Source organism: Acartia tonsa, chromosome 9 (assembly GCF_053477335.1).
Source record: "Acartia tonsa isolate MP-2025a chromosome 9, ASM5347733v1, whole genome shotgun sequence".
Lineage (NCBI taxonomy): Eukaryota > Metazoa > Arthropoda > Copepoda > Calanoida > Acartiidae > Acartia > Acartia tonsa.
This window is the reverse complement of record NC_137268.1, coordinates 22665570-22690294: the sequence shown is the minus strand read 5'-3', so window position 1 is coordinate 22690294 and position 24725 is coordinate 22665570. Positions and strand designations below refer to the sequence as shown.

The following is a 24725-nucleotide window of genomic DNA, read 5'->3' as shown; positions in this document are numbered from 1 at the left end:
TATGGAACATAATGAAGGGCATATTGGCAAGTAGTTTCAGCCATGTATCTGTTGTCAGAGCTGAGAATATTTGTTTAAAAAGTAAAAGTGGCTATAAAGCTGTTTTGGAGGTTTTATACCTAAATATCCTGATATTGATTAATATGTTGACAAAAAGTTTCCGCCTTTTTTTACAAGAGGCTAAAAAATCAGTTGTGAAAAATATAAGCGCATAAAAAGCTTGTTTAAAGCAGTCCGACCGCTATTGATGTTTTATACTTAATTATGATTCTTATTAATGGGAATGTTTCAGGGTTCTATCTTTAAAAGGAGCCGAGTTAATATGTTCCTCAAAATGTTTCAGACATACGGACAGACTGACATTTCAAATTATAGAGTAGTTTCGCTACTAAAAATGTATTCTGCTTATTACGTTGCTGCACTCTACAAGGGTTAATATTTGTTTGTTCCATCGCAAGATTTTAGATCTTCATTTTTATGGATGTTTTCATTCATGTTATGGACGAAAATTTTGTTTTTATGTTTCTAGGTCATTTAATATTGTTATGTGTTTACAAATGACAATGAGTGATATTTCAGGGAGGGAGGGGATAATTGACTCTAAATTACACTGGTAACCATAACCATATTATCGTATTGGTTGTCTCATCAATTTTTTTTGCATTTTGATTTGTGAGTACTCAACTAATAGTTTTCAATCGACAATTTAAATTTACATTGGAGGTTAATTTTGCTTATAATTATTTGGGATGGTAATTTATTTATCGTCCATTGTCTTATCCCTAAAGATCCCATGGAATATTCTGCTTAGAAGAAAATAGAAAATATACATTTACAGACAAACTTGTGTTAATACAACATCCATAAAAGCGAAGCACTGAAACGATATGACAGACGAACATTAACTTTTGTTGAGTGTCAGAACTGAATATACAAAATATGAAAATTTAAGGTTTGACAAAATTATACGTAAATTTGTTGCAAAACTTCTTAAATACAGAATTCTGTTTAAGGACATACTGACATTTTTAATACTTGATTATAGAGATGCTTCGCTCATAATATTGTACCTTATTGTAATAGGAATCAGTAATCAAAAAATCAGATCAATCGGATGTTTTTATCCCATAAAAATTGTTATTAAAAAAGTAAAAAAATTAACATGTTTAAAATGGACGTACGGACATTCTGGTAATGATTATAGAATTGATACGCTTTCTAAATCGTACCTAACTACTACAGGAATCACCATGCAAAGTTTGAAGTCGATAGGACAATTCTAACATGCCTAAATTAACGAATAAAAGCTATCTATCTCGGACGGACGTACGGACCGACCCTAAAGAAAAGCTTAGCTTTTAAAAAGGAGAGGGGGGTAACATTGTAGTAATGGGTAAAGGATATTTTGACAGGAGAAATTTTGTAATTAATAAAGCATGGTATGTTCGTTCATGCAGTAGGGGGGAAAGGTATGGTGTAAAGGGGCACTGTTATTTTAGCCCGCTAAGAGTTTCACTTTATTAGAGAACATGAAAATTTGTTGTAATATCCAAGTAATAACAAATCCATTGAAACACATAGTAAGACTTCTAGATTATCTTTGATACCACAAAAATAAATAGTTTTCAAGTTTAAATAATTTTATTAGTCAAATATTTTATGAACATAATAAATAATAATAAGTAAAAGTTTTAGGATATTCAAAATCATTTCATTTAACTGATTTCGTTTCCTATGTAAAAAACACATTTCGTTTACATTATTTATGTTTCAACTTTTTGTATTTTAACAATATCGCAATATATGGGAGTAGAATAGTTTTTTTAAAGTTAATCTATTTCCCATTCCAACTTTAAAGCCACTTTAAAAGGCAAAAGTTGTGACAAAACCTTTAAATTAAAATTGTAGAAAATAAAAAAGTAAAAATAAAAAATTACAATACCTACATAATGAATAAGAAAAGTTACTAAATTTTATATCACAAAAAGATATACAAACACACATTACATAACTTGGTATTAGTTATTTATCGCATTGTATTATAGACAGCTTTCCGCGGCTATTTAAATAAAAAATGAAAAATTAAGCCCACGGGCCGAGAGCCAGTTCTAACAAAACTGGTATTAAATCTATTATTTTTATATTGATATTCGTTAAAATTGTCTAAAATACGATACATAATTTATTAGCATGGCTTATTTCGAAGCCATACCAAAAAATATAAGAACAAAAAATTTTTGAGCCAAAAAGTTTTTAAATAGGAATATGGCAGAAATTAATTTTAAATGAAACATAAAAAGTAAGGATTTAATTTTGAAATAATATTTTGCAAGTATTTTGGTTACAAGATTATTAATCTCTCCTCTGCTCTGCAGACGAAATATTTCATAATAATATTGTTCTTGTTTATTCGCTATCTGATTCTTCAGTTCTCTTGCTTTCCAAAGTCAAGGTTTCCTAGAAAAAAAAAAACATTATTTTTCGCATCGTATTATAGACGGCTTTCCGCGGAAAGTAAAATACAAAAATTATAAGATTTTTCTTGGATATTCGTGGGAATTTGTCTGTAATACGATGAAGTACATGAATTTTTAGTACGGCTAAAAACCGGTTCTAATCCAGCGGAAATTATTCGTTTCTAAGCAATACTAGAATAGTTATTTTTTAGCCCCGGGATGCCAAAGGCACGGGCTAAAAAAATGGTTTTAATCTAATGATTGTACATATTTATATACGTAGAAAACTGGATATAATACGATGGTATAAATGATTTTTTCAGTATGGCTCAAAAACGGTTCTTATCCATCGGATTTTAATCGGTTTGGAAGCGATACTGGAAATATTATTATCACAATGAGAAAGGGTTGTTTCAGGAAGAGTATTCAAAAATTTTAGCAAAGTTTTTGCCCTCCCATTTTAATTCTTTATTTTTTTGACAGTTGATTGCGAATATATCATATGCCAATGATGATCATAAAATTCATGGCGGAAAGGTTGGATTAATCTATCGTCCATTGTCCTATGCTAGCTTCCTTGTATGAAAACTATCCTAAAAGAGGACTACCCACGAACCAGAGCAAGTGATTCAAAGCATCTTCCAGCATTGACCCTGAGTATTTTTTTAGTGAATATACTAGGTTTATGTTTAATATTTGCTTTATCGACTAAAAAATTAGGTTTCACTATGGTTTTATATGAAAAAACTTTGAAATGTAAATCAATTCTTAAAGCAATATTATCAAATGCTTTGATGAGTTCAAAGGACAAAATAAAATAACACTACAGAAAAAACATCAAATGTTGTAAATTGCAAAAGTACATTAATTAAACTGTTTACAAGTTACCAACCCTTTTCCTAAATATACATTTTTAATCACAATAATATACTTTTGTGTCAAAGCTTTTAAACAACAGTTTGAACTCATCAAAACATTCGACGATATTGCACCAAACAATGCTTAACATTTCAAAGTTTTTTTCATATAAAACCACGATGAAACCTAACTTTTTAGTCGATAAAGCAAATATTTAACATAAACCTAGTATATTTACAAAAAAAAATACAAAAGAAATTTAACCTGTGGACAAAGTTTGAGGTCTTGTAGACTAGAGTTAGGATCTAGAACGCTGATATCCCTGCGGGGCCAGGAAGATAATACCTACAAATAGCGATATTCATTTATATATGATCAGACATAGATTTAACCGTTAAACTTTCTAAAATGAGAACATATTGATATTATTTTTTGGAAAATAAATATTTAAATAACTCAAAGCAGTCTTCGAAGTTCATAGATTTTTGGAGATAATCGTTACAAGGAAACTTTCACCGTGAACTGCACTAGATCAGAATAAGGTAGTAACAAGTGAAATTAATCTAAAACAATAATTGGAGGGGGTGCGATGTTTTGCCCCCCAAAATTACGAATTTTTTCAAATGTTTATTACAGCAGACATATTATACGAATTTTAATATATTCAAATCAAATTCCTATTAACCAATGTCATCGATGCTCCTATTTTTCTATTTCTTTGATGTTGTAGTCGATTTTTAGAGATAGCTAATGTTTGCAGGTTTAATTAAACATATAAGTCAAAGTACACAATATATACCTTAAAATCCTCAGGTTTATATCCCACGCTTGTAAGATAGATCAAGAGAGTGGAAAGTTTGTCTGTGGCATAAAATCTTCTAGTCAATGTCTCCCCTGGTGTACGGAATCTAAATTAAAACAAAGGTAATAATCCTCTTAGAATTTTTTTTTTCAATTTTGAAAATTTGAGTATCCCCCCCCCCCCGACAGAACTATGAACTCTGGCCGCAACGCTCGGCTCCCTAGCCTGCCTGCTTGTCTTGTCTATGTGTTTGTACCGAATAATCTCGCTAACAACTGAAGCGATAAGGTTCTCCTTTAAAATATAGCTTCTCATAGATTCTAGGGGTTTATAAATATTTTGGAGAAAGGTAACACCATCTAACCCAAGAGAAATCACTCAATAAAATAACCTCATCCCCCCCCCAAAAAAAAAAATTCAAACAGATATGAAAATAAGGATGTGTTCGACTTTCACCCACTCCAGACAAAGGCCCCAAAGGCCTCTAGGAGCGTGGCCGCTAGTATTAAATCAAATGACAAAACGGTGAGCTTAATCATTTTTGCCCCCTTTAACAGTATCTGATAATTATTCATGAAAACACACATCTACCAACCTAATATTAGCTAGAGGCTGCGTGTCGTCAGCAGACGGTTCATCTGGAAGCATCTGTTTTGCCTCGTCTTGCTCTGCCAGGGCCCGACGTTCAGACGCTTCTTTGGCTTCCTAATTGAACAATTGATTGTATAATACACATTTTTATTTCTGATTGTCTGTCTCTCAATCTTTTTATATTTTAATGTCTATGGAATTTTTCACGGCACTCAGAAATAGACAAAGAGAAATTGAAATATTTTTGCTTAAAAGTTATAGGATAAAAACAAAACTAGGAATTATACGAAATTTTTTTTTTAAAGCTTTAATAAAAATAAAAAATTAAAAGTATGATTTCAATCACTTTAGGGTCTTAGGACAAAAATTATCAACAGCCCATCTATCCTTCTAATTGTTCAGCTTTTAATCTTTCTGTCTGTATGTATAATAATGTATATTAACCTGTTCTGATCTTCTTTTAGCTTCATCAATTTGTTCTTGAAGTTTGGCCTCTTCCTCTGCATCTTTTCGTTCCCGTTCTTTAACCTTAAAATTAACATAATCATTTCGATGAAAAATTTTTAAACTTTAAACTTAGGTAAAATACAGAGATATGTAATTTGTTACATTTTAAAGGTTCAATAGATAGACTACCCAATCCTAGAGGCCTCTAGGTGCACTAGAGTGAGGGGGGGGGGGGTAAACAACTTATATTCAATTTTAGTTTTGAAAAGAGAAGTACAGAGAGACAGATAGACATCCTGTTACTTTAACATAAGGATTGAAACAACATGTTTTAACATCTAGGGATCTCCTACTTACTTAACCTAACCTAAAAATGCATCTCCTTCAAATCTGTGTCATTTCATATAGGCTAGGTAGTTGGAAGATAATCTCAACTAATTGTTCCTTTCCAGTCACAATTAAGGCTGCCATTTTTAAAACAATTTTTTGATCATGGATAGAAAACGAAGTAGCGGCTTACGTCGTATTTTCACACTAGCTTTTGACTGGTTATTTTAGGTAAGGGAAATGTTAATGATTGCCCCGCAGGTTAAGGAAATAACCCCGCAATGTTAGAGCCCCCCCCCCCCCAAGGGGCTAGAAATAGTCGAAAAACTACTGTGAAAATACGAGGAAACCCGCTACTTTGTTTTCTTTCTATGATCCAATTTTTTATATTAGCCAGTTAAGACTAGTCTATACGTCAACGGAATCTGTCTACTTGCCTGATAATGGTACAATACAAAAAGCTTACTTACCTCGTCTAATAATTGTGCCTCTTGGAAAGCTCTCTCCTGTTCCTCTTTCATATAATTCCTCTCATTCCTTTCTCGCTCCTCATTCCGTTCTACGTCCAACTAAAAAAAAAAAGATTTTGTAAATAATAGATTGATGCTTTCACTTAAACCTATTTCTTGACCTCTGATAACCTCATACCTAACCCCTTTTATTTACAAGTTTTAAAAAACCTTGATTATAGCACATGAAGAGCTCTAACCCTACAAGGTATTATCCTTATGGGGCTTTCCTTTACCTTGGAAGGGGGGGGGGGGGAGTAGTTGACTCTGTCTTTAAATTACCTACCATTTTATAAAGAAAAGGTTCGGCACCATTGTACAATTGTACAATGGCGACATCTAGCGGCACTTTAATTTAATATTTCTTTTCTAGAGGCGATTTCTCTTGGGAGGTCGATAGTGCCCTAACTAAAAATATTCATAAACCTTTCCAGAACCTATGAGAAGCTCAATTGTAAAGGAAAACCAAATCGGATCAGCGGTTGGCGAGATCCTAAGTTACAGACAGCCACACAGAGATCCTGTAAATTTTATATAAGGATTAGATTAGTGAATATCTAAGATACCTGTTGTGTATAAGATTCAGTTGCTGATAACACTTCTGTCATAAATTCCATTAATGTTGTATTTCCATGTATCATCTAAATATTTTATTCAATCAAAAATCTTCCTATAATGTTAGGAGAAAATCTTTTCCAGTGCATACATAAAATCAGAGTAATAAAGATATACAAAAATAGTAATGGCCTAAAACAATATGATAAGTTTTCATAAAAAACTGATGCCTTTTTAAAATGTAAAAGATTAATGTCATTACAAGTAAAGAAAAAAACCCTTAAACAATATCATCTAGAAACTATTTTCTGAAACTTACAAGCTGAAGAATTAAAAATCCGAAGAAAAAAGTTAGGTTAAGCAAATTTTCATTCAAACAGACATACTCACAGTCTAATAATTTCTATTTTATTATTTTTAAAAATGAAATACATAAATTATCAAGAATCCAAGAAAAGCACCATGTAAAACCTTATTCCCAAAATGTATATGATACCCAATCAGACAGATAATATTTCGAAGACTCCTGGTTTGAAGTTTCCAAGAACAATACGAAAAAGCAATTTTTGAATTGGTGAAAGAAGTGAAAACTATATGAATTATAGGCATCAAAACAAAGAAGCAAAACTTAAAAAATGTTGTGGGTGTTATGTTCAGGTTCACCCATTCCTAGTTTTCTCAGGGGTCTATGTCTATAGCGCAGAAGAAAAAGAGATGTTACCTTTAAAATTTCCATACTGCCTCTGAGTTTACTGATTAATATAACCACAGGAAACTTTTCCAATGCAAAATTTCTAAAATAAAAAATAATATCATAATATTGAATATGAAAGCAAAGTTACTCTATAACTTACTTTAGAAATATACATACTTCTTATCTTATATAACTATTTCTAAATTTCTATTTCTATGAATTTTGAAAGTATATTCTTATTGTAGGACCCGAGGCACTAACCTCCTCTATCCCAACGAGAATGTCACGAGAATGTAGCAGTAGCAGGTACTATTTAAACGTCTCTATTACTACGTAGGATTGCCAAAAATTTAAACCTATTTCGTCCCCTTCAACAAGCAGATGGGCTACTTTAATGGTGGATATATTATTATGTGGATCTTACACCATATTTTCATGTTCTCTAATAAAGAGAAACACGCAGCAGCCTAAAATAACGATTCCCCCTTCCCTTCTACTGAGGTAACTATTTGACCCATCAATGAGTCTCATGTTAGCAACCTAAATTGACGACAATTTTTCCCCTGTCATAATATCCACGTTTATTCTAAATCTATTGCTACATTTTATGCTTTACGCTAGAGTTGCGGGTTATTGTAAAGGTATAAATCAAGCTGTTTTGACTAAGAGCAACCTTTATCAGAATCTAATTACACTATTCTTGATGTTATTTTTTCATAACTAACCTTAAAGATGATGCGGGTATAGAACCAAAATGCCTATTAATCATGTCTATTAGTCTCTGTTTATTTGATGAGAAGGTCAGGTCCCAACCCCAGGTCACAAAATGCTCATTTAACAATCCTAAAAAAAGCAAATAATTATGTTATGGGGCAGCAAAACAAAACAGAAAACTATTAACAAGTTACATTTATCAAAATAGATGGATAGATAAGAAGAGAGATATCAACGTCCAAAAAAAATTGGGAAGGGTCTTATATTTTTTAGGGGAGGTTACTTTTTTACTAGGGGGGGGGGGGGGGGGGGTAATGCAAACATCTCGTAATCAGTGATTAAATGGCACTTAGAATTCGAATTTCGATCTGAAATTTTTCATGAGTAATCCTTGGTAGGTCTATTTTCCCTAAATCGAACAAAAAGTTGTAAAAGTAACGGCTACCTACCAAGGATTATTGATGCAAAATTTCAGATCGAAATTCGAATTCTAAGAGACATTTAATCATTGATTACGAGATGGTTGCATTAACACCCCCCCCCCCCCTTTACTGAAATTTAAGGGAAAGTAAGCTAAAACTATCTCTCCATATCCAAGTAACCCTAAGATTCGTTGAGGCCTGGGCCCGTTGTCTCATTCTATAAAGTAGTAAGGTTTTTTTTGTCTAAAGCTTAAGTTTTCAATACCTACTGCACTGATTGAATTCTAATTTTAAGGGAATCTTTACATACGTCATGGGATGGTTTGGTTTAGTGCTAATAAAATTTTTAAAGTTAAGCCTTGGAATGGTTTTAAGCTATTTTTCAGCCCACTTTTTACTCCTTTGAATATAGAGCCCCTAAATGCTATGGGTGCAGACACTAGTATATTAAAAAGAGCTTACCTATAACGGCATCGGCACAAAGAACTTGTGTACAGAAAATATTTGTGAGGACGGAATGGTCGTGGTGTAGATACAAGGCTAACATCTTCCTCTCTGTACTCCTCTTGTTACAAGATTCATTCAGGGCGTCGTCCAGCGACCCTACCAATAAGGAACTATAGTTGACTAACATAAGATATTATTTTTGCCTATTTTTTATGGGCTTTAGTTTCTGATATTCTGACTGATTATCTTTTTTATAAAAACAGGCCCAGACATTAAGTCAGTGTTAGGAAACAAACAGAAGTCTGATCTTTTACGATAAACATCAATCTATAATATATACTAGCTTATCCAAAAATTATTCTTTTATAGACAAATATAAAATTTCGTTTATTTAATAAAAATATTTAACATCATAGGGACTTCTTTATTAAGGTGTTGTATATTGAACTACAATTCCCATGAAGTTCCCATAAGCTAGATATAAGAAACAGGTAGATGTTGGGGGTAGCTTTTCATATGTCTAACCCAAACAGAGCTATGCATGCGGTGTCATAACAATGCAAGGCTTCCACGCCTCCCCCCACCCTCCCCTCTTATTTCAATTTAATTTACAATAAGAAGGGGATGGGGTTTTCAGTGCTCAAGAGGGTACTTTGTAAGATAATGCAACTTGTAATTTGCAAAAGAAACTTACCAGGGAAAAATTGAGGTGATGGTTGACCATATCTGTTGGAGAACTCCTCGGCAAACTTGATACCCGCCAGCGCCTCGTCACCAAAATCATCTGGGAGCAGAGGTTGTATACCCCGCATACCAGACCTGAGTCATCATAGGTTACTTTAGAGAGGGAGGGGACATTGGATGGTAAATTACACTGGCACCCAAAGTTTATACCTAAACTAGTTTTTTTTATGTTGGCTTAGTTGGAAAACTGATGCATATATTAGTATGGAAAAAATTAAAACAGGTTGAATAGTATAAAGATAATAAATTATGTGGTAAGGAAATATCTAAAAAATTTTACCTTGGTGACTGAGTGCCTCCGTTGAATATGTCATCATCATCCATGGTTTCTAAATAAAATAGAAATAAGGTGCTTTCCCTCAAAGTTCCTATCGAACACTGACCCCACCCTTTAATTCCAAAGTAAATTTAAAGGTGGGTGGGGGTTGGGTAAGTTATTTTTACACCCATATGCATGCCTAAACCATGCAAGGGATAATGATATATATTTTTGGTTCCCTAACTCTGCGTGGATACCATTACCCAGTACTCAATAAAACCTGACCTAAAGAAACAAACAAACAAACAAAACTACCTCCCCCTCCTTATTTTTATTTATTTAAAAAAACGAGATGTAGGGTTCTGTGCTCAACGAGGCGCTCTAAGGTGAAACACCCAATTAAATTTCTCTTATCTTATTGTACCCTAGAACCCTCCAAGAAAATAATGAAAAAGGAAAAATTATCTATACCTGGATCATGTGTATCAATGTCAGAAATTTCAGCTTCACTATCCTCGTCTATTACTATTGTCATATTCGAGTTCGAGGCTAAATAAACATACATAATATAAATATACTTTAATAGTAGAGGGATGTCCGTTTTTACGTAGATTAAGATCTAGGTAATTAATCTTTGGGCCAATTTAAATTCTTATTTTGGGAATATATACTATCGGTTCATATCTTTGTTTTAAGCTATTCAAGAGTGTGGAAGTGTGAAATTTATCTTTTAAATAATTACGAAATATTTTCCTTTTGAACCACAACAGGGGTGTATATTCTGCACAAGATCTTTTTTCCCATTGATGCAAAATATTTCAATCATTTTCCCCTCTATTATCCTCCTAAGTACTCCCCCCCCCCCACCCTCCCATTTACAGCCCTTTACTTCCCTGAGCAACAATTTAATATATCCAGGAAGGGAGGGGATACCTGGTGTATTTTGTGAAACTGTAAAGTTCTGTTGGTCCTGAACTCCTGTCTGGGCTGAAAATTAAATAAAATTAATCATTAAATCTAAAAGTAAAAAAATCAGGAGAGCAAAATTATTCGGGGATGCAATCACCTCACCACCATCCCAAGAGAAATCGCAAAAAATATTTCTAAAGTTCTGCAAGGCGGCGCCAATGTAGACTTACAGGTTTTCCCCTAAAAGGTACAAAAAATTTTGCTAAAAGCGGGGGAGGGGGGGTGACTTCCCCTCCCCACCCTACGGGCCTCTAGAGGCCCGTAAGAGGCTTATCCTTATAAGTACATATTGTAGACATTACTGTTAAAAAAGATTTTTCAAAATAAACTATTGCATGACACTTCGTTAGATAAATCATTTATTTAATCAATAAGGTTTAAAAACACGTCCAAAAACAAACAAATCAAAACGTTATCAACTACATAACTTTATTCTAAAAACAACAAATTACCTAAAGAAAGGTCGTCATGTGAATTTTCTGGCCACCCTGTCCAAACCTGTCTAAACACTGCTATACCTGTTCCAACAAATAAACTTCAATTTTAAGTTTCGAAGATTTTAAGATAATATTTTGACAGATTTTTGTGTTTCAATTATTTCAACCCATTTAAATAAGTTTAATTTATCTACCCTCATTACAGCATTTAATGATCAATTATATAAGTAAGTTCTTTTGTGGATAAATGAAATAAATTGAAAATAAATGAATGATATTTTTACCCTTTAACTTAACCCCGTGGAGGCCCTAACCAACCCAACTATTTTCAATATCTTTATAAAATATCAGAGCTCAACAAGATACTTTTTTAAAAGCGCCCATAAATATGAATTGAATACCATAGATACTCTTATTGACTGACAGTTTATTTTCCTGTTACAGTAGCAACATCTCTTTTTACTGTAGAAACTTTTGTGGACTCACCAAATGTCAAATTGTACATCTAAAAAATACTAAAATTAATTTAACCTATTATTTAAGGTACCTAGTAAGGTAATCTTGTCTTTAGCTTAAGATTTCAATAACTACTAAACTGATAAAGTTCTCCATTTTATAGAAGCCTCGTATAGGTTCCTCGTTCTTTTAGGCTATTTAATTTTATGACTAATTACAGTTTGGTTTTATGCTATTTTCAGGGCGACCACCGCCTTTTTGATATTAATATTGAAAATAACGTACTACAAAAAAATTACAATGAACACAATAATGTACATTTTTTGAAAAAATAACGTACAATAACGTACCATAAAACACATATCTATAATACAAAGTAGAACGATGTCTGTCCGTCTGAAGCTGAAGATCTCAGTAACCGCTGAACCGAATGGGCTCTACTCTTCAGGGAATATACCTACTGGTCCTGTGGTGGTTTTAAGATATTTTCTTGGGGGGTGGGACATCCCCAACTCCCCCAAAAACAAAAAAATCCCCCCCCCTTATTTTTTATTTTGCTCTGCTACAGGCTGCCGCAGGCTGCATTTTTTTTTTTTTTTTTTGTAACCTTTGTAAAAAGGTTTCCACACTTTTTTTTACTATATCTTGGGGCAAAGCCCCTAGAGGCTAGGGGCGAAGCCGCTAGTACATCTATAATACAAAGTAGTACGATGTCTGTCTGTCTTTCGGAAGCTTAAGATCTCAGTAACCACTGAACCGATTGGGCTCTACTCTTCAGGGAATATACCTACTGGTCCTGGGATGGTTTTAAGCTATTTTCTTGGGGGGTGGGACACCCCCCCCCCCAAAAAAAAAATATCCCCCTAAAAAAAATTCTTTTTTAAACAGAAATCAAAAAAGGAAAGTTCGACTACACCGCTTACCCCCCCCCAAAAAAAAAAAATTTCCTCCCCCCCCAAAAATCTAAATAACACCTCTTGATTAAACCTCTTGGGGCAAAGCCTGGGTGTTAACTACCCCCCCTTAATTACCTCCCCTAAAAAAATTTACCCCAATTTAATCATGTAAATAGTACCAACTAATAATGAGGTTTATATTCATTTATTTAAGTACGATTAAATATTCCAGCATCTTCGCCCCTAGCCTCTAGGGGCATCGCCAAAAGAGGTATTGTAAAGTTTTTTTAAAGGGAGTTTCCCCACCTCACTTACTTGTTAAATTTTACAAAAAGAAAAAGAATTTTTTTTTTGGAGGGGCGGATTCTTTGCCTAAAACCACAACAGGACCAGTAGGTATATTACCTGAAGAGTAGAACCCAATTGGTTCAGCGGTTACCGAGATCTTAAGCTTAAGAAAGACGAATAGATAGATAGACATCGTTCTACTTTGCATTATAGAAAGTAGTATCTCATTCCTATATGTACAAGAAAACATAAATATCAACTAAAAATTATCTTGCTAACTTATGAACAAATATCATACTCTTTTAAAGTTTAACTTTGCATATGTCCTGATAAGGTTTGTAATTGGTTTAGAGGAATTTTTTTATATTTACTGAAATGCTTGATTAATTTTTTTTATTTTATGGCAGCTTCACTATGACGTCATAAATCCAAGGATAAATTGGTAAAATGGCGCGTGAAGCGCGGAGAAATTTTTTTGTAGTTTTTATGAAATACAAATGTAATTAATGATTACTAAAACTAATCATACATTACAGAAAAACGTACAATAACGTATGCTGAAATGTTCATATTGTACACAAAAATCAATAACGAACAAAAACGTACCAAAAAACCTAAAAATGGTGTTCAATATGAACATATTGAACATAACGTACATAGTGGTCACCCTGTATTTTCCTACTTTCCTTACTCCTTCGAATACAGAGCTTCTAGATACTAGAAGCGCAGCCATTGTATACTGATATATCACCAATCGTTATAAATAAAATGATTTTGCTAAAAAAGTTGATATTGGTATGCGTTGCTTTTAATATCTAACACAGGTATTTCTCTAAAATACTAACCTTATTTTTTACAATATCTTGAATATTTAAAACAATTTTTCTTTCTGATGAATTTTCTTGTTCTTGGTTAAAGTTTGCCAAAGCTTCAGATGGAATATCGGGGGTCAAAAGATACAGAAAATTTTCCTGAAATAAATGGTAATTGAACATTTGATTTCCCGGACTTTTTCTATACATTCACACCGCATCGAGATATATCTTTTGTTCAAGGTTTTGCCCCCTATATAGGTAAGTAGTTTGGGAATGTAAGTTTTCTGTTTTATTTTTCATTTTGTTAAAATATGATATATTTGTGATACTTACTCTTGGTAGATTAAGCTCCGAAAGAAGTCTTCTGTCTGAAGGAGGAAGGTGGGAATTACCACTCCAACCCCTAGATTAAGATCATTCCATTATTAAGTATATAATAGACGTCTATCTGATTTTAAAAGGATGGTTTTATTATGTTTTAAAGGGGACTATCCACGAACAAGAGTAAGTGATTTTAATCATCTTTCAGCATTGACCCATAGTATTTTTTAGTGAATGTTTAATATTTGCTTTATCGACTAAAAAGTTAGGTTTCACCATGGTTTTATATAAAAAAAACTTTGAAATGTAAAGCAATTTTTAAAGCAACATCATCAAATGCTTTATTGAGTTTAAAGGACAAAATAAAAGAACACTGCAGAAAAGCATCACATGTTGTAAATTGCAAAAGTACATTAATTAAACTGTTTACAAGTTACCAACCCTTTTTCTAAACATACATTTTTAATCACAATAATCTATTTTGTGTCAAAGCTTTTAAACAACAGTTTGAACTCATCAAAACATTCGATGATATTGCACCCAACAATGCTTAACATTTCAAAGTTTTTTCATATAAAACCATGGTGAAACCTAACTTTTTAGTCGATAAAGCAAATATTAAACATAAACCTAGTACCTATATTCACTTAAAAAAATACTATGGGTCAATGCTGGAAGATGCTTAGAATCACTTGCTCTGGTTAGTGGAAAGTCCTCTTTATTTTAGATTATTCTACTATCTGTCTTGTTCTAGAGAGAAAGAAAAGGTGATCATAAAGAGAAACTGACCAAGTGTTTGTTAATGATTTATGGAATTATTGTTTACACTGCACTAAGATATTATTTGGGGTTATTTTATTATCTAGGTATTTGAAAGAAGGTAGTTATAATAAACTGACCTGATTTCTTGTTGACAAGGAGGTATTTTGGTTTGTTCTTGTAATAATTCTTTCACAACCTAAACAAAAAATTTAGATATAAAAGAACAGTAAACTGTTATACTACAGTTAGTAAATAGAGAAAATCGAATGTAACATTAAACTGTAACGTTAACTTTGCCGTCAATAATTTTAATCTGCAAAAAGGGTCATTTTGTTTATCAGAATCTCTAATGCAAGCATTCATACGGGCTTGTTTCACTGTATTCTACGAACTGATTTATAAGTTCAGTTTTTAAAGTTATAAAACGGTACTTAATAGGCCCACTGATTATCGATACGATGGACCAAGTACCCTAGTTTTTAAGTATCTGCTCTAAATAAAAATAATAAACCTAACCTGTATAGAGGTATCGTCAGGAACTTTTAAATGAATCATTTGATCTCTGTATTCAATATGTAGGTCAAGTTTCCTAAAAAACGAACAGATCTAAATTTAAAATTAAAATAGATAATAGTTTCAATAAATACTCTTTATGTTTTAGAGAAAAAATTAATGCTTTAAAATGTACACAAGCTTTCTTTGATCATTGTCTCATTTTCAGTTACCTTCTATTTTCAAACAAACACTATATTCGACCTAAAAGCGTGTAGGTATAACATGGAACATTATGGTCTGATAGCTGCTAATATTTGTAAAGGAATGCTTAATAATCACCATTGTGAATTAAGCTAAATAGCCGATTATGACTAGTAATGTTCTAAAAGTTTAAAACTAACCTAGAAGTAGTGGAGAAAGGAACAAAATCTGAAGCTATTGAAACGCCAGCTACTTCGCGATTTGATACTGACGCCTGGGAACCTATACTTCGTAAAATATAGTTAAGTCGTATAGAAACAATAATTAAAAATAATACCTATTATTGATTAAATCGTTTTAAAATAAGTAAATCATAAAACAGTGGAAAGAAACAGAAATATAGTAAGATACAGGGAAGAAATTAAGTAAAGAGAATAAAAACAGGAAAGATAAAAATAAATTAGGAAAAGAGAAAGACTATCTATTAAGTTAGAAATAAAAAAATAGGTCATGAGAGCAATAAATAAAGATAAGGATAGATAGGAGAGAAGGCAAAAACTGAGCTATAAAAACAAATTGAGCGAATGTGTGTCAGATGAGATAAAAACGAAAAAGGGTTGGGGATTCATATGTTGTTCTTAAGCTAAAATTAAATTTTCCTACCTGAGGCAAGATAACTGGAAAATGTGTCTTGTCCTGGTGTTTCCATTTGGGGGAAGGAGGGTCCTGGCGAGTCATCTGGTATTACAAAAGGTCCAGACAAATCTAAATCAATATAATAACGAATATTACATGGAGGCATCCTTTCTGTTTTCACTATTTGACAACTAAGGTGCTTTCCCTCAAAGTTCCTATCAAACACTATATTCCCTTTTCTATTATTCTAATTACAAAATAGGGAGAAGGGTCACCAAGAATATGAGGGAAAATGCCAAACTAAAGATACAGCAATCGTGAAAAAGTAATCGCAAATTTCAAATAGAAAAAAAATAGGAAGCTTCTATTTAAAATCAAATTAAAAAATGTATTAAATTTGCGCTTTAAAATCGATTTAAAAATTGCTAAATAACTTGATCAAAATAAGACCTACCAAACTTATTTTTTCTCTGATACGAACATATGTAAAAGACATCAAGGGGGGGGGGGGGCACATCTGACACTTTTGCGCAAACAGGGATTATAGGCTTTGTCTTAGGAGTTATAGGATAGGTTATTTGGGGAAAAAGTTTAGTTTTTGGGTGTATTTTCCTTATATTTAAAAAAATTTTGATAGGTCTCAAGGTTCAGGTGCTGCAGGCTGGAAGGTCACTTCTGGACAGGTATAAATGAAAAAAAAAATTTGTTTAAAGAGTTAGAGATAAAATTATAAAACCAAATATGCATCTTTTGGGATGTTATGAGCATATATGAAGAAAAAATAAAAATCAGCCTCAAAGTTCAGGTCCTGCAGGCCTCCAGGTGAATTCTGGACAGGTAAAAACTGAAAATTTTAAATTTTATAGTTAGAACAAAACTTATTTCACAAAAGTTGCTACTTTGTGGATAGTATTAACCAATTTGAAGAAAAATTGGAAATCGGGCTCCAGGTACAGGTACTGCAGGCCTCCAGGTAAATTCTGGACAGGTAAAAACTGAATTTTTTTACTTTTGAAGTTTGAACAAAACTTATTTAACAAAAGTTGCTACTTTATGGATGGTATTAACATATTTGAAGAAAAATTTGAAATCGGGCTCCAGGATCAGGTACTGCAGGCTTCCAGGTAAATTCTGGACAGGTAAAAATTGAAAAATTTTAATTTTATAGTTAGAACAAAACTTATTTAACAAAAGTTGCTACTTTATGGATGGTATTAACATATTTGAAGAAAAATTTAAAATCGGGCTCCAGGATCAGGTACTGCAGGCCTCCAGGTGGATCCTGGACAGGTAAAAACTAAAAATTTTTACTTTTATAGTTGGAACAAAACTTATTTAGCAAAAGTTGCTACTTTATGGATAGTATTAACTCATTTGAAGATAAATTTGAAATCGGGCTCCAGGTTCAGGTGCTGCAGGCCTCCATGTGGATCCTGGACAGGTAAAAACTAAATATTTTTACTTTTTAAGTTAGAGCATAACTTCTTTAGCAAAAGTTGCTACTTTATGGATAGTATTAACTCATTTAAAGAAAAATCTGAAATCGGGCTCCAGCTTCAGGTACTGCAGGCCTCCAGGTGGATCCTGGATAGGTAAAAACTAAAAATTTTCACTTTTAAAGTTAGAGCATATCTTATTTAACAAAAGTTGCTACTTTTTGGATAGTATTGACCAATTTGAAGATAAATTTGAAATTGGGCTCTAGGATCAGGTACTGCAGGTCTCCAGGGGAATTCTGGACATGTGAAAATTAAAATATTTAACTAAAGAGTTAGAACTATATCTATTTAACTAATACAAAGAAAAATTTGAAATCGGGCTCAAGGTTCAAGTTAAATCCAACCATTTTGTTACATTTTGAATTATAATTGCAAAAAAAATATTAAGCATTGACTAGAATATATATAAAAAAACGTACTGTCCATACCCAGGTAAGAAAACAAGTTGTGGAAGGATGTTACTGAAAAAGATTAAATAAAAATAATTGGAAATTAAGAGAACAGAAGACTAACATAAGGATTGAAGAAATAAAAAGTAGAATGTTTACAGATAATTCAACTATTTATTGTGATAGCAATTAAGTAATGGACAGTCAGACACAGAAGGTGAGCTACACAATTGATAAATATTATTTTGTATATCAGCCAAATTTCAGATACATTTAGAAATTATTACATTTCCTGACAATTTGCATTTGATGGAAAATATTAAACCATTCTAAATTATCTGAAAGAAGAGAGTTAAAAAAGTGTATTCCAAACTAAAATCTTTATTTGATGCCATAGAAGCTTAAGAATCTTTACTATATAATTTTAAACAAGCTTGTTTGTTTTTTAATTAGTTAAAAAAATTTTAGTTTTAACCTGTCCACCTGGAGGCCTGCAGGACCTGAACCTGGAGCCCGATTTCAAATATGTTAATACCATCCATAAAGAAGCAACTTTTGTTCAATAAGTTTTGTTCTAACTTCAATAGTAAAAAATTTCAGTTTTTACCTGTCCAGAATTTACCTGGAGGCCTGCAGTACCTGTACCTGGAGCCCGATTTCAGATTTTTCTTCAAATTAGTTCATACCATCCATAAAGTAGCAACTTTTGTAAAATAAGTTTTGTTCTAACTATAAAATTAAAATTTTTCAATTTTTACCTGTCCAGAATTTATCTGGAGGCCTGCAGTACCTGTACTTTGAGCCCGATTTCAAATTTTTCTTCAAATTAGTTAATACCATCCATAAAGTAGCAACTTTTGTTCAATAAGTATTGTTCTAACTTCAATAGTAAAAAATTTCAGTTTTTACCTGTCCAGAATTTACCTGGAGGCCTGCAGTACCTGTACCTGGAGCCCGATTTCAAATTTTTCTTCAAATTGGTTAATACTATCCAAAAAGTAGCAACTTTTGTTAAATAAGTTATGCTCTAACTTTAAAAGTGAAAATTTTTAGTTTTTACCTGTCCAGGATCCACCTGGAGGCCTGCAGTACCTGTACCTGGAGCCCGATTGCAAATTTTTCTTCAAATTAGTTCATACCATCCATAAAGTAGCAACTTTTGTAAAATAAGTTTTGTTCTAACTATAAAATTTAAAATTTTCAGTTTTTACCTGTCCAGAATTCACCTGAAGGCCTGCAGGATCAGAACCTGGAAGCTGTTTTTTATTTTTTCTTCATATATGCTCATAACATCCCAAAAGATGCATATTTGGTTTAATAAGTTGATCTCTATCTCTTCAAACAAAATTTTTTTTATTTATACCTGTCCAGAAGTGACCTTCCAGCCTGCAGCACCTGAACCTGGAGACCTATCAAAATTTGTTTTAAATATAAGGAAAATACACCTAAAAACTAAACTTTTTCCCCAAATAACCTATCCTATAACTCCTAAGACAAAGCCTATAATCCCTGTTTACGCAAAAGTGTCAGATGTGCCCCCCCCCCCTTAACCGAATTTATGTTCACTTTACCTGGAAAACTAACAGATGGATTTATAGCTGGAGGGGAAACAGGTCTGTCTGCAATTGGATCAACTGCCTATAAGTAAAAGTTGACCGATTAAAAATTAGAAACTGTATCTTATTTAGAAAAACTAGTTTCTCTGGTATATAAACTCGGCATTAACTTGCCTCGTTACAAAAAATAAAATATTTACCCTTTACCAAAGCGTATTTAAACACTCTATTATATAAAGTAGTATGGTTCTATTTTTCTCTAGGTTAAGATTTCGATAACTTCGAAACAAATTTAGTTGTCAATCTTAATAGATTTACATGTGTCCAGAGGTGGTTTTAGGTTGTTTTATTTATAGAGATTAAGGTTTTAAAATAGTTTTAGGTTTTTTCCCTGATCTTATCTTTCAATTCAAACACATAGCCCTAGATGCTAGGGGCTTGTTAGTAATTGATATAATAGATGGGTTGGCTCAACGATAAATTGAGAAAGCATACAAAAACTTTCTACCTTTAACTCAAAATATCACTAAATATAAGGGGAGGTGGGGGGGGGGGGGGGGGGGTAGGAATACAAAACAAAAAAGTACACCTGGGCTTGGGTTGGTGTAAGATTTCTAACACATATATATACTTTGAATGAAAGGGCCGGGTGCGTGCAAGTTACAAAACTGAGGATTAAAGGAGTGCGAGTACCAAACCTTACCTGGGGTTGAGGAGGTGTGGGTATGGCTTTGTTGACGGCGTCAAGAAGTACCCAGTTCGATTCCTCTAGAAACTGTAGGGCTATTCCAATATCCTACAAAATAAATACGCATAATCAGTGAGTGTTTATCAACAAATTTAATATTATAGAGGAATTTATAATAAAAACCTGTCAAATACTGATTATTCGAATTAAAAATATAAATTTAATATACCTCAATTCCCGTGCAAGCTTGAAAATTTGCCAATATCTCTTCACGAGATTCCATTTTCTGTCTCTTGCTATCGTAGACTTCGTTCAGCTAAGAAAAGTTCTGAAATTAAATTTGTGATGAATTTGAAACCTAAACAATGGTTAAGTATGATTCTTCGATTATTATAAATGTAAAATATATATATTAATCGTATTTCCCTTTAATTTAACTAAATTGTTTATAAAAAGCACTGAAAATAACTTTCTATAATAAAGGAATAACAAATAATCACTTAGTCACTCTAATTTAGTAAAAGTACGAGAGAATGAGGTTTTGTTGACATGGCTTCTAGTAAAACAAATTTATTATTCAAATATTCTTTTTAAGTAAAAAATAAGAAGAATGAGAAAATATATAAGTAGCAGAGAAAAGAATTGTAGATTGTATAAAAGGGTCAAATCTTATTTTTTCCATACTACAATATTAATTATAGAGTTGCTCCGCTACTAAAATCTTAATTTACTAAGAGCCTTTGCTCTGAATGCCGCGGTCATAGATGATGTGAAAACTTATACCTTATTTTCTCTACCACTAATTTTCCCTATATTGAAAGAATTTTTTAAAATTTTTTGAAAATACAAAATATTTATAGGTATAGATTTAGAATACATGAAAACTATAATATGTATTTGTAAAAGTGAAATATTTTTAACATCCGTCCGTCCGTAACTAAGGATCCCATTGATTTTAGGTCTAAATATTTTTTTTGTTCATGGCTTTTGCATAATGATTTTAAGCTATATCTTGGTGAGGAAGTTGGGATAGCTTATTCTCTTCAAAACTTGTTACACATACACATAAAAAGTCCAATATTGGTCAATAAAACAATAGAAAAAATAAAGCCACACTAAAAAAATTATATCGGTACATTGATAAGATAAACACAGACAATTACATACTTTTTACTTCTGTACTAATACTTTCCTATAACGATATTTGGCCAAAAGTTTGAATATTCACTGTTTTTTTCCTTTCATTAAAAAGGAAATAATTGTAGATTAGATTTTGTCCTTATTTCCAGTCATTTTGTCATAATTATTTGCGGCATTCAGAGTATACTGCGCAAACCTAAACATTGCGTTGATTCCCAAAAGAAAAGGAATTATTACGTATATGAAATATGTTTTAAAAATACTGATTATAGATATGTTTCCCATGGAATTCAGCCCATAAAAATTAACAGACAATACGAAATGTAAATGAACAAGAGACGAAGCGAATATGCTGAGAGGACTAACGTATTTTTCCTATTATTTTTATGTACGTGTATAATATTTGATTTTATAAATATTTTCAGATTCTTTTCAGAAAGAAGTTTAATATAATGAGATAGACAACATTTTGAATTAAAAATTGAAATTTTTAACATTGAAAACATAAAACACTTAGTGAACAAAATTCAAATCATCTAGTGAAGAAGAAGCTAAAACTATGGATTTAATTTTACACGAAAACAAGGATAAAAACATCCATAAAATCGAAACACAGAAACGGTAGGACAAACGGACATTAACACTTGAATTGAATAATCAGAATATAAATGAATAAGAGTCGTAGCAAAATTGTATACAAGTAAATTTGTTGAAAGACTGCTGGTTATAGAATAATATGTTTATGGACATACTTACATACACTAGGACTTGATTATAGAATTGCTTCGCTTATAATATTTTACTTTGTTTTCCCAGGAATCCAGGGGTGTATATTCTGCACAAGATTTATTTTTATTCCCCTGCTACAAATTTTTTTATTTTTTTTCCCTCTAGTTTTTTCTCACTAAGAAGGGGGGGAAATGGAAAAATATTTGAAGAACTCTATATTTTATCCCTACTGCCACACATTTTTTTTGTTTTTTTTTCACCAAGGAGGGGGGGGGAAATGGAAAAAATGTTTTCAGTTTTCTTAATTTTTACCTTTTTTTTTCCCTCCAACAACTTATTTTTTTTTTTTTTTTCCCCCTGAGCAGGGGATCCCATGTAGAATATACACCCCTGCAGGAATCAGTATACCAAAAATCAGATCAATCGTATAATTAGATCACCTAAAATTTGATATTAAAATTTTACAAATCTACATGTTTAAAATGGACGTAATGGACATTCTGGTAATGATTATAGAGTTGCTACGCTTTCAAAATCGTACCTAACTAATACCATGCAAAGTTTGAAATCGATAGGATAGGACAATTCTAAAATGCCCAAATTAACGAAAAAAGCTATCCGTTTCGGACGGACGGGCCGAACCTAATTACAGTAAAGCTTCGCTTTTAATAACAGTGATAAATGTTCTAGAAATTCAGTTCCACTTAAAAATGATGGCGAATCATGTTGCTTTAGTAAAACCCACCAAAAAATGAACATTGTAATATAAATATTATACAAACAATACCAGTTTTATAAAAGTAAAAATCGATTTTAGGAAATATTAATATTAGAGAGTCTTTTTTGATTCCTTTTAAGAATGCTATATTATTTCTGTATGTATTAATATAAAATATAAATAAATCCTCCGCCAAATAATCTGCATTTGTTTTTTATTTATATTTAACTTGTTTTTGTACTAACCTGCATCATAACTACAGATGACATAGCTAGACTTGCAATGTTATTACAATTTAGGGGAAAATTAACAGACAAATCTTAATACCTCCTGAAGAAATATTTACGCAAATCCGCAGTTACAAAGTAATTTACGTCGTTTAGTTATTAATGAATTTTTAATCGCCCTTTTTTGGGAGGTATATTTGACATGATGCTATAAAGTCAAGATAAGGCGAGTCATGAAAGTTCCCGTAATTTTCGGTTTGTCGATGAAATGAATCTAATAAAATAATCTGTTTCTTAATTAATCCTATTGTAATGAATATAAGTAGTATGTTTGTTTGTTCATTGAGATCTCTCTAACCTACGTTCAAATTGTAATGAGAACTCTTTTACATAAATGTCGGGATGTTCCCAATGATGATACACAAAATTAAACCTTCCGTAGATTACAATTAAAGGTTGAAACGTTTGAACACCTAACTTATTGAACCAACACTCATAAAATCAATGAAAGTACCGATGAAAGATAGACAAAACGGAAAGAGGAAGGGGGGGGGGGGGGGGGGGTCAAAACTTTCCCCTGCCATTAAGGGTAAAATCCTTGAATGTTTTTAGGCTGTACTTCATAAATGCTTAGTGGGCGGCCTTTACTACTTTATATCTGAAGAAAATAACTTAATAGGACATGTGTCCCACCTTAACAGACGAAATTCAAAGCAAATTGTAGGTCATGTAGTTTGTTTATTCTACTTTTAAAGGCATCTAGCCAAATGATTGAACAAGTAGATAAACTATTAATATCAGAGAGAGAGGGGGACAATGGGCTGTTCATTACATCAGTCCCCAAAGTTTCACAACATATTCTTATTCGTTGGCTTAACAACTTTGGGGACTTTAGTGAATTTTGATTAGTAGGTTTAACTTGAGTGTCCAAACGTTTCAACCACTCATTTAAGGCTACAGAAGGAGTAATTTTGGGGATGTACATGTATTTATCGGCCATTGTCTTATACCTTTAGCTCCCTGATTAATATCTTTTAACGCGGTTTAGGTTTTAAGAATCAAATTCGTCAACACTGTAATTGGTATAATTGAAATATAAGATATACTAATAATAAAATAATGAACATTACAGACTTATTTTTATTATTTTAAGCACAAAAAATAAAACTATTTAATAAATACAATAAAAATTTGAGTGAAGAAAAATTATATTTTTTTGTTTTCCTGTGTAGCCGAGGATTTTCATAGAAAAATTCTTGGGAATCTCGTTAACTGGTATGGGAATTAACAATCCTGCCCTCCTCTGACATCCAAACTCCTTAACAAAAAGGATTAAAGTAAGAATATAAATATTATAAAGTATTTTAGGTGTTTAAATAGGTTCTTACTGTACATAATATTGAACAAAAAGATTGTAACAATTTAAAAACTTTATTCTATTATAAGAAATTTGTTTGTTCACGATCTCCTTCACAGTAAAGGATGGATTTAGGCCGGTTTTAATACATTTTTTACAGTAGTTGAGGTATATTATCATTCACCTAATTTACAATTAAGGGCGAAGCCCCCTACATTCTGAGGGCAGAGCAACTAAAAGGTTAAATTAAGAACTCGATTAGTTTACTTGTTATTTTAATAAAAAAATGAGATCTAAAAATGAAAGCTAGATAGGTTAAGA

The 24725-nt window shown here is 32.1% G+C and overlaps 1 protein-coding gene across 2 annotated transcripts; it reads right to left on the bottom strand.

The window, feature by feature from the left end:
• Window positions 1-1622: 1622 nt before the first annotated feature.
• On the bottom strand, window positions 1623-20664 carry casp (Fas associated factor casp). Of its 2 annotated transcripts, XR_013882480.1 has the most exons (26): window positions 20463-20664; window positions 20249-20341; window positions 19561-19627; window positions 16129-16230; window positions 15666-15747; window positions 15286-15358; window positions 14907-14965; window positions 14020-14089; window positions 13717-13842; window positions 11672-11736; window positions 11247-11317; window positions 10759-10812; window positions 10297-10374; window positions 9847-9895; window positions 9517-9641; window positions 8838-8978; window positions 7965-8082; window positions 7267-7339; window positions 6557-6631; window positions 5952-6050; window positions 5152-5235; window positions 4712-4821; window positions 4114-4222; window positions 3579-3659; window positions 2178-2457; window positions 1623-2059 (listed from the first exon to the last, which is right to left on the bottom strand). XR_013882480.1 is itself a non-coding variant. In XM_080172238.1 (25 exons), exons 1-25 carry the CDS (start codon window positions 20514-20516, stop codon window positions 2407-2409), a joined length of 2109 nt encoding a protein of 702 aa, XP_080028364.1. In that variant the 5' UTR covers window positions 20517-20664; the 3' UTR covers window positions 1623-2406. The 2 variants fall into 2 exon arrangements, 1 of the variants encoding a protein (XP_080028364.1); XM_080172238.1 differs by having other exon boundaries at window positions 1623-2457.
• Between the last annotated feature and the right edge of the window lie 4061 nt (window positions 20665-24725).